General features: G+C 41.9%; 1 protein-coding gene across 2 annotated transcripts in view; it reads left to right on the top strand.

Annotated features, from left to right (window-relative positions):
- CTNNBL1 (catenin beta like 1) overlaps positions 1-13,325 on the top strand; it is a 178,367-nt gene that overhangs the window by 57,949 nt on the left and 107,093 nt on the right. The window contains exons 5-6 of one of the 2 annotated variants that reach the window (XM_055265460.2): positions 4,708-4,805; positions 12,352-12,445. In XM_055265460.2, the coding sequence (XP_055121435.1) occupies positions 4,708-4,805; positions 12,352-12,445 (192 nt within the window). The remainder of the gene's footprint in view (positions 1-4,707; positions 4,806-12,351; positions 12,446-13,325) is intronic. The other variant, XM_063633566.1, reaches the window with a different exon arrangement.

Below are 13,325 nucleotides of genomic sequence, written 5' to 3'. Positions count from 1 at the left end.
ATAGGCTATCAAAAACTGTGTTTTAGTAATTCGCAGGGAGACAGGCTCTCTCTTTTCCTATTATACTTGGACAGAAGAGCCTTTTACCTTGTGAAATGAAATTGTAACTACAGTGGAAAAACCTATCACCCATGCCCAGAGTCTGCTTGTGAAGAAATGCTGGAGGGATGGCCAACCATGCTGAATTTTCTCATCAAGATTGAGAGTTTGTCTGTCTTTAGTTTTGATTCTCATTCTGCTTTCTGGTCTTCAAATGACCTCTGTCTTCTGGGTCATATTATGTTACACAGGAGTTGATGATGACAATTACAGACTGATTACTGCCTTGCTGAAATGCTATTTTGTGAAAGTTGGGAATTTATATAAAATCAGTTAGTGGTAGGATTGATGAGATGTTTAGCAGGCCTGGTAGGTAGCTGATTTCTTGTTTGACTTCTCAACTGAGGCAGGAAAGTAGGCAAGGAGATATCCACTGAAATATGATAAGAAACAAGTTTTCCTGGAAAAGCCATTTATGCTCTTCTATAAAATCACTTTTGTCTAAAATGTTTCTTATTTTTTAAGTTTCTAGGTTTCATGTGACACATTTGTGAGCATGGTATAAGACTAATCAAAGAAAAATGTGATATCTGGCCCACAAGACCTTAGAGGCTGAAAAAGGACTTGATCAATCTGAATCTCTGTGGCATAGCTGAAATATAAAATTAGATCTTCCAGCCCATTGTGACCCAGAAAGGGGGGACCATGCTCTTGTTAGCTTAAACTTTAGATTTTAGAGGCTTTTGGAAAAATGAAGGCAATAGTGAGGGCTTTGGGCATTCTGTGGGAAGACAATCTGTATTATAGTGCTTTCATATTTCTTGAGTATTTTAACTTCATTGGCCTTTGACATACCTGATCTCATTTATTCCTTATAGCTACTCAGTGGAAGAGGCTGGGCAGAGACTATTACCCCAGTTTTACAGATGAGGAAATTAAGCTGTAGGGAAATAAAGGGGCTTGCACAAGATTACATGGCTGGTGATAATTTTGGGACCATTCAGGTCACTAAAGATGGGAGGCAAAGATGGATATGACATGACCCCAGTTTTACAGATGAGGAAATTAAGCTGTAGGGAAATAAAGGGGCTTGCACAAGATTACATGGCTGGTGATAATTTGGGGACCATGTGAGGCAAAGATGAATATGACATGACCCTTGTCCTCAAGCGTGCATTGACTCTTCATCTGTTGGTCTTTCAGATGTACTCCACTTGTCTTTTTGAGGCTATTGTTTAATAATCATCCCGTACTAGTTAAGAAGTATTTAATCATGCATGGTGTTATTCAAGGGATGTAATGATAACACTACTTATAGCATTATTGCATGCTGATTTAGATCCTTGTTCTATGGACATCTTATTTATGTATTATTTATTTGCTTTTTTTTTTTTTTTTTTTTTTTTTGAGAGACTGGGTCTCACTATGTTTCCCAGGCTGGTTTCAAACTCCTGGACTCAGGCAATCCTCCTGCCTTGGCCTCCCAAAGTGCTGGGATTACAGGTGTAAGCCACCGTGCCCAGCCCAGTTGTCCTGTAGACATCTGACTCCACAGTGGGTGGATGGGTGGATGGATGGATTTAGGTGAATGTTGCCATGCATATTAAATAAGCATTTGAATGGATTATGAACTTTTCAAGAGAATAAATATGGGAGTTTCTTGCAAGAGTGGGGAGGTGTTAACATTTTTATTCTTTTCCCTGAGTCTTTTACTAATTTATGGTGGAATTAAATGATAGTTCTTTTCTCTGTGGTTACAGCAGGGTCAATAGCTAGAATTAACCTGAATGTAGCCGTGTTTAAACTGAGTGTATATCCCCTTATGCATTAATATGAAGTATAGTTGGCAATAGCATTGTTATTGAAATCAGATGGACCTAACATTCTCCCTTACTATTGCAGTGACCTTTAGATAACTTTTTTTTTTTTTTTTGAGGCAGGGTCTCGCTTTATCACCCAGGCTGGAGTGCAGTGGCACAATCTCAGCTCATTGCAGCCTCCACCTCCTGGGTTCAAACAATTCTCCTGCCTCAGCCTCCCAAGTAGCTGGGATTACAGGCATGTGCCACCATACCTGTCTAATTTTTGTATTTTTAGTAGAGACAGGTTTCACCATATTGTCCAGGCTGGTCTTGAACTCCTGACCTCAAGTAATCCGCCCACCTCGGCCTCCCAAAGTGCTAGAATTATAGGCGTGAGCCACCACAGGCCAGAGATCTTAACCACTACTAGCTTTACCTTTCCTATCTGTTAAGTAGTGCTTACACCGAATCTTATAATGCTGGTGAAAGAATTCCAGTAGCATAGCACCAGACATGATGCTGTGACTTTTAAAAATGGCGGCTATTATTATGACAACTATTTTAATTTTAGAGAGGGAGAACTACTAATTCCTACTAGTCAAGGGTAGCTCTAGGATTTCTAGGGGTGGTTATTTTTGCTGTTTTTTTATTATAATTGATTCAAATAATTTGTGTGTTTCGGTTTACTCTATATCAGGCATATATGTTGACTCAGTCAACAGCTTTCTGATTATTTTTTAGATGAAGATGCTAAGCATGAAGGATTTTTGTCCAAAGACCTTTAAGCTCTTTACTCATATTAAGTTTTGGGTAAATATCACCTTTAAGAGTGAAGGAGTAAGACACAGAAAGCGTAATTACTTATTCGTGATGGTCAGCTGGTCAGTTAGAGATGAGTAAAGCAAACCTTCAAGTATTTTTTCTTTCAGCAAAAGACCTGCATGTAATACCCAGAACATCAGTCATCAGCTAGCAAGTCCAGTCATTCTTGTTCGTATGTTCTGCATCTTTTATTTTTTCTTTTGAGTGAAACTGCCCTGATTCTGACCTTTGTTGAATCTTCTGGATTCTGTTGTATGTAGTAGCTTTGGAATAGGTCTTTCTCCTTCAGGCCTGGGTCCCACAACTACCCACACATGCTGTCCACATGGTGGCTCCTGTGTGCCACCCCCATCCCTCACGCTCACCATGCTTTAGTGCATCCTGCACACAGCTTTTAGCTTATTCTTTCAAAATATTGTTTTCTTCAGCTAGTTACAATTTTCTCTCCCCTTTCCACTTCCTTCCCCCTCCTCCAATCCTCTCTTCTCTTCAAATGCCTTTGTACATTCCAGTCTCTCTGCTTTTATTCCTGTGGTTTTGCTTTCTAGTCTGCCTGTCCTCATTTTTAGTTGCCTGTTTTCTGAGCAGTCTTCTTCTAGCAAGTCATTACTAATTCCCCAGCTCCATCTGATTGCTCCTTTTCAGGACGTGTGCAGTTCATATTGTCTGTGTGTATTCTTCATTTGTTACATGCTGGTTATGGCCTGTGGTGTATGGTTTTTAAAATTGTTTTAGATTATCTGTCTTTTCTCATTTTACAGATGAGGAAACTGAGGCCCAGAATTAAGAATGGATTGGCCTTTATCATGTTCAGTGTTTTAGTCATCATGGGCATTCAATAAATGCAGTTTGCTGGAGCAAGGTGTCTGTTTCTCTCTCTCTCTCTCTCTCCCCCCCCCCGTTGTGTGTGTGTGCACCCGTGTGTGTGTGTGTGTGTGTGTGTGAGAGAGAGAGAGACAGACAGACAGACAGACAGAGAGAGAAAGAGGGAGTTTTAAGGTGAGGGAAAGGAAGCTTAGTTATAAGTTTAGTTCTGCCACCCAGTTTCCAAATATAACTCTTTCTGTCCTTCATGTTTCCCTTTCTTTATACTTCCCTTTCTTTTCTTTTCTCTCTCTCTCTCTTTCTTTTTTTTCCTTTGAGACAGGGTCTCACTCTGTTTCCCAGGCTGGAGTGCAGTGACGCGATCATAGCTCACTGCAGCCTCGATCTCCTGAACTCAAGCAAGCCTCCCACCTTAGCCTCCCAAGTTTCTGGGACTACAGGCATGTGCCACCACGCCTGGCTGATTTTTTTTTTCCTAACTGTTTAGTAGAGACAAGGTCTTACTATGTTGCCCAGGCTGGTTTCAAACTCCTGAGCTCAAGCAGTCCTCCTGCCTTGGCGTCCCAAAGTGCTGGGTGTTATTACAGGCATGAGCCCACTGTGCCTGGCCCTGTACTTCCCTTTCCTTTTCCTATTTTTGCACAGTTTTAAATTCTGTCTTCTTCCTTTTATATTCACAGCAGTGTGACATTTGAAGGGACAGAGGTTGGTGGGGACTAGCCCAATTCCATATAAATTTTTCCCTTTGTTTTCAACCAATTATATCAAGTCCTGATCTCTGAAGACTCCTTGGTGAACATCAGCCACCTCTTCTCAGAAATTATTACTGCCTTCAAAGGTGAACTGTACAAAGTAGTTAAGATTATACTGAGTTTCAAGAATTTAAATTATGAGATGAGGTTGAGGGTGTTGGCCTATTTCTCACTGGAAAGTGACTTCCCAGGTGATCTATTTAAAATTTTGAAATCTGTGAAAATTCAGTGAACCTGTGGACTAGGCAGCCAGGAAGGCAGCATAAGGCAAGAGACTGAGTGAGTCAGTTAACATTTAATGAACACCCACTGTGGGTAGAACCTTGTTGAAGAGATGTTAATAAAACCGGAGTCTATTAAAGGTAGATGGTGATGAAGCAATTAATAAGGAAACGGAAGGGAATCAAGGATTAAGAAAAATACCGGTACCGTTTCAGTGTGTGTGTTATACCCTTAACATTTTTCACATGTGTCCATAGCCGTGGTCGATTTGCTTCAGGAATTAACAGATATAGACACCCTCCATGAGAGTGAAGAGGGAGCAGAAGTGCTCATTGATGCTCTGGTAAGTTGCACATCCTCTGGGGTTTTGCAGGTTTGTATAAGTTGTTGGCATTACCACCACCATCGTCTCGGAGAGTGGGCACCAGGTGGAACTCCACGGCAAGGCTGGAGTGTGGTGAGGCTGGAGCGAATAAGGAGAGTAAAAAAGTAGAGATGTGACTGGGGCAGTGCTTTATGCTTTGGAACTGTGTCAGGTAGAGGCCTCACCCTTATTAAGTCTCTGCCGTGGGCAGGGCCATTTCTCATTCTTCTCACCACATCCTCTCACATGGGCATTATTGCTATTATTCCCATTTACAGCCATGAAGCTGTGGCTTAGAGAGGCCAAACAAATGGCCCATGGTCACACAGCCAGGATTTGAACCTGTGGTCTCCTAGACGCTATATTTTCTGCCCCTTTCTTTCCTCCTCTCTTTTGTTGCTACTGACCATTTTACAAAGAGCTTTCACAAATGTTTTTCTCATCTGGACTTTCTAATCCCAAGTGCCAGTGAGAACAGGTATTATTATTATTACTTATTTTACAGATAGGTCATCAGAGAGGAATTGGAGAATGTTAAAAATAAGAACAAACTTTATAGATCATTGAGGCCAGAATGGCATTCCCTGCCTGTAGACAAGGCAGTTGATTTCTGCCGTCTTTTGAGGAGCCCGGGCAAGGCCTCAGAAGTTCCTCAGCTATTGATCCACACAGCAGCCAACCCAGAGGAGTTGGTCTGTGAGGTGCAGCTGTGGCCAGGTGCCAGCTAGTCAAACTGCCTTACATATGAGGAAACCCAGCTGCAGAAGTGAAGCCTCCCGCTGGGTCGCTCAGCCCGTCCTCTGACAGCTGATAAAAGAGCCTGCATGTTCTGATCCCTAACACAATTCTGTTTCCACTGCCCCAGATTCCCTGGTTCACTGGTGATCAGAAAGGGCCACAAAGCTCAAAGGCACCCCAGCTGGCCAGCGGCAGAAGTGCATCTAGTCCAGCCCGTACCCTGGTACCACCCTGTGGAGGAGCTCTGTCCACCTGCAGAGCTGTATCCCTCCTCAAGGCTCTGTGGATTGTTCTTCCTTCTGTTGTTTCTCTTGTCTTTTCTCTCTGGTAAGAATGTTAGTATTGGTTTTGACTCAGTTAGCAGTTGATCAAAGATCACTCCAGCCACTTGTATTAGAAGCACCTGGGCTGCTTGTTTGGCTACTTTCTAGTCCTACCCAAGACCCACTGAATCAGAATGGCTGAGCCTGGAGTCCCAGATGATCCCGAAACCGCACTGCTACACTGCCCACCTCCTCCTCACCCTTTCTCATAATGTTCTCGACATTAGAAATTTCCCATGTGCCGTGCTCGCTGCTGGCATTTGGTGTGAATGAAGGGGTTGTGAACCCACTGATTATGAAGAACTGGCTCTCACAGAGAGTGAGGCTGGAGTCCAGCAGGGCCATTTATGACCAAGTATAATGAAAATTTCTATGGCCATTTTTCTTTCAGGCTCCTTTAGAGAGCAAACTGCTACTTTTGTAGAATTCAGGGCCTTTATTTTTCCTTTGAACCACTGTGCAGAAAGAAAAGGATGATGTTGGGATATCCTTTTGTTTTGAGGGGTGTCTGAGGAAAGACTGTGGCACTTGCTCCTACTCTGTGTCCCCGCAGTGTCGTTTGTGCAGTCTTACCTTCCGGAGGTTAATTACATGGCCCTGAATGAGGCTTCCTGCCTGGTCCCTCGGCTGATTTTAATTACCATCCTTTGCCTGTCTGAGTAGGGAAGACGAGAGAGGAACAGCTAGCCTGGCTGTTGCATGTAAAATGTACCCAGAAACAGCAATTCACACAAAAACCCCCTTTGTTTTTTCCATGTTGCCAAGCCTACCGACAAAAGATGCATCTTGGCAGATTTTATTGTTTGTTTGGAAAGAAACAGTTCACCCTCAGTCTGGGGAGCCATTAGGTAACTGCTATACAGGATGTTCTGTTTGTTTAGCTTGGTTTTTATTTTTATTATTATTATATTAGTTTAAGATTTTGACTCTTACAGGTTTATCCTGGTGGGGCTGGTAGGAATCACAAGCATTGAACATTCCTGGACTCCAGTAGATTATTTGCTTGTCTGCAACCAGTTAGAAGTCATCAGTAAATATCAGAGAACAGAACCAGCAGTGGTCTTCCATTTACTTTTTTTACTCTTGGCTGCATTCAGGAAGAAATTTGATAAGTACTCTCATATTACAAGGGTTGAGTTGTCTTTGTAGTTTTAATTTGGGGCCAATATCTGAGGCCTAGAATTGCATGAGCAGAGGCTAGAGGGCATGTGGCAGAATTTATTGTGGTGTGCAGTTTGCAGTTATTGCTTTGGTCTTTTTCCCAGTTGGAAGTCCTAAGCAATAGGATAGCACATTTGTGGGGAAAGAATGCTGTCCTGGCATTCTCAGGGGTCTTCAGGGTTTTAAAATTTGATTCATATCTGCTGCTGTTACTTACGCAAAAGGCAAATATTTGTGCTTTGTAACAAGTTGATCTGGTAGCCTGGAAAATGGACTCTTTTCTGAAGAGTGGTAAACGAGAGGGTATATTGCTTTGATGGCAATTCCCTGGCCATCAAAGTCCACAGATGACTTTGGACTTCTTGAGAATGATGATTAAATTACAGTCATTTTTCTACTTGCCAGTCCCCAAACTTGCCATGAGCTAGGTAGTCCCATGCCTTCGCTCATGCTTTGCCTTCCATTTGCCTAGCCTTGCTTCTCTGGGGCTACCTGGAATACCACCTCTCATCCCTTTATCTCTTCCCTTTTGAGTTTTTTCCAGACTTATCACCTCAGCAGGATGTGTTGTTCTAGCACTTTGTACATTCTGGCACTTGTCACATTGGATTATAGATGTCTGTTTATAAGTTTGTCCTTCCTGAGGTGTGATCCCCGTCAGGGGAGTGGTCAGAGCAGTGACTTTGTCATTTACCAATTCTGTGTCCTTGGGAAAGTTACCAACCTCTCCATACTGTTTCTTTTTCTGTAAAATGGAGATAACAGTAGTGCCTATCATACAGTACCAAAGTGATGAACAAGTGAGATATTTAATAAGTCTTTAGAACAGTCTGGCACAGAGTAAACACCTGATAAATGTTGGCCATTATCATTATAAAGGTACTATGCCTGGCAGATATTAAGCACTTAGCAAATGTCAGGTTAAAATTGTATGTGTCATCTACCACACAGTAAGATGTCTGTGAATATTGAGTTCACAAGTATTTTTTTCAGTTTAAAAAATATTTCAAAAACATTTTGAACAAACACTCAATAAAACCACATTTAGATGGGGTGGGCCTAAATAAGAAATGGGAGTATAGAGCTTTAGTTTAAAAAAAAAAAAAAAAAGGAAGAAGTAAGTAATGATAATACAAGGCAGAACATTGAAAACAGCTATGAGAGAGGCAGGCTTCTGTGGACATGAAGAGAGAGCACTCGCTTCTGATGGAATAATCAGGAAGGTCTGCAGAGATGCAGGCATCGGCGATGGCCTCTGAAAGGGGGCTTTAATATGAGAGCATATGGAGGTGTCCCAGCCAACGGAGATGGAAGTGTGGCTGGTTGGTGTAGCTGGCCAGTGTTTAGGAGCCAGCATTTGCTTTATAGAAACGCTTTATAGAGTTCCACAAAAAGTGGCTTTGATGTGGACTGCCAGGGGACTACCCTCCATACCCCTTCCTGCACTCAATTAACTCTACTGAAATGTTAAACTTTGAAGCCCTATCTCGGTTTGCCTTGGACTTGGTTGGCAATGGATTTGTGCCGCCCAGGTGAGGCTGAGGTTGGCCAGGTTTATGTTGCTATAAGGGTACTTACTACGAAAATTCCTGGATCCTATTCCTTCCCATTTCCATTCATGTTCTCACCTTCATCTGTATTTGTTCCAAAGCAAAATTCATTTGTTCATTTGTTCACTAAATGTTTATTGAGTGCTTGATGTGTTCCTGATTGTAGGAACCAGGTATATAGCTGTGAGCAAGCCTGACAAAGCCTCTGCTTTTGTGGCGCTCACATGGTATGAGTGTAGGGAGAAACAGTAGATACATAAACAAGAAAACTATCAGAGAGTGGTTCTCTGTTTAAGAGAATTAAAATAGAGTGATGTGATGTAGAGTAGCTGGAAAGTCAGGTTGGATTAAATAGTCGGGCAAGGCCTGAGTTCTGGAAGAAACCAGCCATTCAGAATGATCAAGAGCAGGATGGGAAACGGGCAAAAGACCTAAGGCAAGACTGAGGTTGACATATTCAAGGAACAGAGAAGGGGCCAGTCTTGGTAATGTGCAGCTGAGGTGAGGGGAGAAAGCAGAGTCAGGGCCAGACCACGTTGGGCTCTGTGGGCCTTGATGAAGAGGTTGGGTGGCATTGCCAGGGTGAAGGGAAGTAATTAGAGGATGTAACCAGGGGAGTGCTGTCGTGGCCTGACCAGCGTTTTAAACAGAGCATCTAGCCGCTGTGTGGATAATGGACTGGAGGGGCAAGAATGGAAGCTAAAAAGTTACAGCTAGGATACAACAGGCCTGAGTTTTGCATTATGACCATGTTACCATATTATTCTCAAAACTTGTTTGATCAAGATTCAGTGGGTGTGGGGTTTTATTGTTATTACTGTTTTTTAAATATGAAATTCCTGAAACTCCTAGTAGGCAGAAAAATCCCAATCTAACTCTTGAGAAAGCTTACCGGCAGATCGTACCAGATAGAAAAAGAAGCCTCCTTCAAACCCTCTCATCTGTCTCTTTTTTATTTCCTCCTCCTCTCTTGTATCCATCCTCTTTGGTCAAGTGGAAGATGATGTGTGATCATGTCCTTGAACTTTACCTCCCAGAATATTGTTTGGGATGCCTGCTAACAATCAGAAATAACAAATGACTTAGCAGAAAACATCACACCCAAGACAGCCCTGATTTCCAAGGCAAGGGTTGCTCCGGCTGATGCTTTAATCCCTAAGCAGGATTTGTTTTTAGTTTCAGACTTTGTCACAGGTCCAGAAAATTGAAGGTAGACCCAAGGGGTTAGAGGGAATAGAATAGAATGCTAATATGTACTTTTCCTGAGCGATATCCAGATATGCATAATATAAATATTTTTCGAAGGGTTTTCTGAGCTAAATGTATTTTGACTGCTTTTGGCCTTCCTGCAATCAGATAAAATTGCATTTAACCCAACTAAACATAAAATTTCACAGTTTGCAAGCTTAAAAAGGGCTGCCTGTTAGAAGTTGGATTTCCGTATCAAGAAAAAAGATTTTCCTCCAGCCAGAGGCCCATTATCCTAACCATTCAGCTCTAGGACTTAAATGCATTGCTCACTGACAGTGTCCCCACTACCTTCTAGACAGCAGAGATGGGAAACATAATTAAGAATCAAAGAAAGGGGAAAAAATAATGCAGGTAGAGCGGCAATAAGCAATTGAAGTTGGTGTAGCAGTTTGCACAACTGGCAAGCAGTGTGATACCCAGTGGAGTGGCGGTGTCTGCTGCTTTAGGATTCAGGGAGATTATAAGTCAATCAGGGTGATTTAGGGAAAAACATACTGTGACATGGTTCATATTTTCCCCCCAGATGTTTTTCTGTTTTCTCTCACGTACTCAAAATGTCCAGTTAATTAAGGAAAAACACTGTAGTAGATTTCTTTAGTGAAGCTTTTGCTGGCTGTGAGATTTGAGAGCAAGATTGTATAGCTCTTGGCACAAGATGGGAAAACAGCACCTTCCTGTATTTACAGGCTCCCAAATCTGGCATCAGTGTTTCTTCAAATGGCATCCCCTCCTTTTTCCTCATACCAGGGCATAAAGGAGAGCCTAGAAAAATCTAATTCATTTGTGATTCAGGTATCACAAATTAGTCAATAATTTCACCTTTGCCTTGTCCATATATTTCCCTTAAGCCTTACCCAGACAGAGTAAAGAGTCCATGTTTCAAGATCTATGCCGCCTACCATTGCCTGCCTCCTCAAGCTCCGTTTGAATTGTGTCTATAGAATACCTTACACGCAAGTGCTCTGGAAGTACTGGTTGGATGAGATCATTTCCTTCTTTTTTCTCCCTCCATTCTCTCCCATCATTGAATTAATGGGGGATTATGGGAAAAAGTAGAGTTGGAGTTGGGTACTTCTGCCACCAGCTTTGTGACTTCAGTCAGGCTAATTAACCTCTCAGAGCCTTTACTTTCTCGCCTGTGAAGGATGTGAGAATTACATGAGGATAAATGGAGCAATTACAGTGCACAAACTATGTGTTCCATCAGTTTATTTAAATCTAGCAAGATTTACTGAGTATCTGCCGTATATGGCATTGTAGTAGACTTGGGGTATACAAAGATGAATGAAGCAAGATGCCTGCCTTTCAGGAACTTGGCTTTTTCTTAGCCAGTGGAAGAGAGGAACAGTGAATAATCAGGTATCAACAGGGTAAAGGGCTAGATTCAAACCTTCTGCTTGATTCTTTGAGCAGCTGCTGTGAACTAGACCTAAGGTAAGGCCTGTTACATATTTTCATTTACTCTTTAGCACTTATCCCCATTTCATAAGTGAGGAAACCGAAACACTGAGAGGGAGGATAACACAAATATGCAGCAGACCGTGTCTTCAGATGTGTCTTTACTTATTGGCTGTGCTTAAGAATCCATTACCAGATGGATCATCCCTTCTTGATGATAGAAAACTAGGTGTTTCCTTAGTTATCTTCCTTGGTGTGCCTCAGGGCTACCTTAGGGCAGTCTCCCTAGAACACAGATTGTGCACAGGAGGTAGCATGAAGTAGTAAAAGCATTATTTCACCCAAGGAGAAGGAAGCCTGGTTTTTGCCTTTGCCTCCACTGCTCCATAGCTGTGTGGTCTTGGCTGAGTCACTAATGTCTTGAACATCAGCTGTATCATGTGGCTACTGAAAGTTTCCTATCTGTTTCAACATGTGTGACTCCATTAAGAGAAATACAGTAGCTTTCTGTGCATTCAATGTCATACAAATAGAAGATATTTTATTGTGTTGATTATTCCTTTTAAGAGGGAACTGTAATTCTTCATAAGTAGTAGTTTCATAAAAGCTTAGCAAGGAAACAGGAATGTTTTGAGGTCAACATAAAATGTGACTGGTGCACATTCCAGTGAAACATCTTTTGGTGCATTGGCCTAAAAATGTGTTTTGGCTTGAATGAACCGTTGACCTGACTTAAGATGGCATTCTCGTAAGGTAGTACCACAGAGAAGGAGAAAGAGCACAGGGCTTGGTTTCAGATGGTCTGTGTTCAAGTGCTAACACTGTCACTCACCAACCTTTTAACCTTGAATTTTACTTTGTCTCACTGAGCTCCAGTTGACTCATCTGAAGTTAGAGATAATGATGCCTGCCTTTTACTTACCTCTGGGTCACTTTAAGACTTAAGAGAGATAATGGGATGGGAGAGCACCTTGTAAACCATAGATTGCTGCTTATTTACTTACTTTGTTTATTCAAATAGTGGAGAAGTAAGTGTGCAAATGGGAACATTTTGGGGACCATTTTGTGACATCCCTCTCTCCTTTTGCTTCGCTATTCTTGCAGGTGGATGGGCAGGTGGTAGCACTGCTGGTACAGAATCTGGAGCGCCTGGATGAGTCTGTGAAAGAGGAGGCAGATGGCGTCCACAACACTCTGGGTGAGAGGAAGGGTGCTTGCCATTGCCTGAGTTGCTTCGTGTTTGTTTTGGGACTCTGCGCTCATTTCCCTTCCTTCTTCATAATAGAGTGAATAGCAGGAGTATTTTCCTTCCTTCTGCTCCCAAACTGCCTTCTCAGAAATGAAGACCTTCGTGTAAATTTCATATAACTGCAGCTTTGGTTTGGCTTGTAGGTAATAAAAGCAGAAATCCACTAAGTAGGTAACCTTCCTAGACAAAAACCGCTGGCTCTGGTTAGCAGGCCTTTGCCTCCAAAAGTTAGGATGAAGCCTATGCTGGTTAGTTTTGTTTCCTTTGGAATGTGTATATTTAAAATTTTAAATCCTTTCAAGTCGGTTTTTCTTATCACTTTCCTTTAATGGAATTGCAAACTTTTGGACCATTCTGTACCTTTGTAGGACATTTTATTTGAAAAAAAGTTTTTCTTTCTCTTCTTAGGTATAGACTACCACGTGAACTGTGATTTGAAATATTGCTACTACTTGGCTGTCCCTACATCAGATTTTTATTTAAGTGGATTCCTCTGTAGTATTTCTCCTCTTCCTTCTCTTCCTTGAATCTCCCCAGTCTTTCCTTTTGTAAAGTTGTTGAACCAGTATCCTATTTAAAATTGTGTTTTCGGGGTAGCTCTTTTTATTACTGGTCACTGTCTTATAAAACCAGAGATGACATATCTGTAAACAGAGCTTGAGAAATGAATGAGGCCCAGTGGAAGCAGAAAATTTGATGAGATAATAGATTTTTTTTTTTTTAGCTTCTTTGTGTACCACGGATTTCTATTGTAGTTCTGGACTCTGTTCCATGAGGATTATCATAAAGAAGGGGAAACATGGGCACCTGGGGGGAAGAGGAGGAACAC

The sequence above is a fragment of the Symphalangus syndactylus genome, chromosome 24 (assembly GCF_028878055.3).
Source record: "Symphalangus syndactylus isolate Jambi chromosome 24, NHGRI_mSymSyn1-v2.1_pri, whole genome shotgun sequence".
In the NCBI taxonomy this organism is placed as follows: Eukaryota; Metazoa; Chordata; class Mammalia; order Primates; family Hylobatidae; genus Symphalangus; species Symphalangus syndactylus.
The sequence above is the reverse complement of the archived record's forward strand: the minus strand, read 5'-3'. Positions and strand labels throughout refer to the sequence as shown.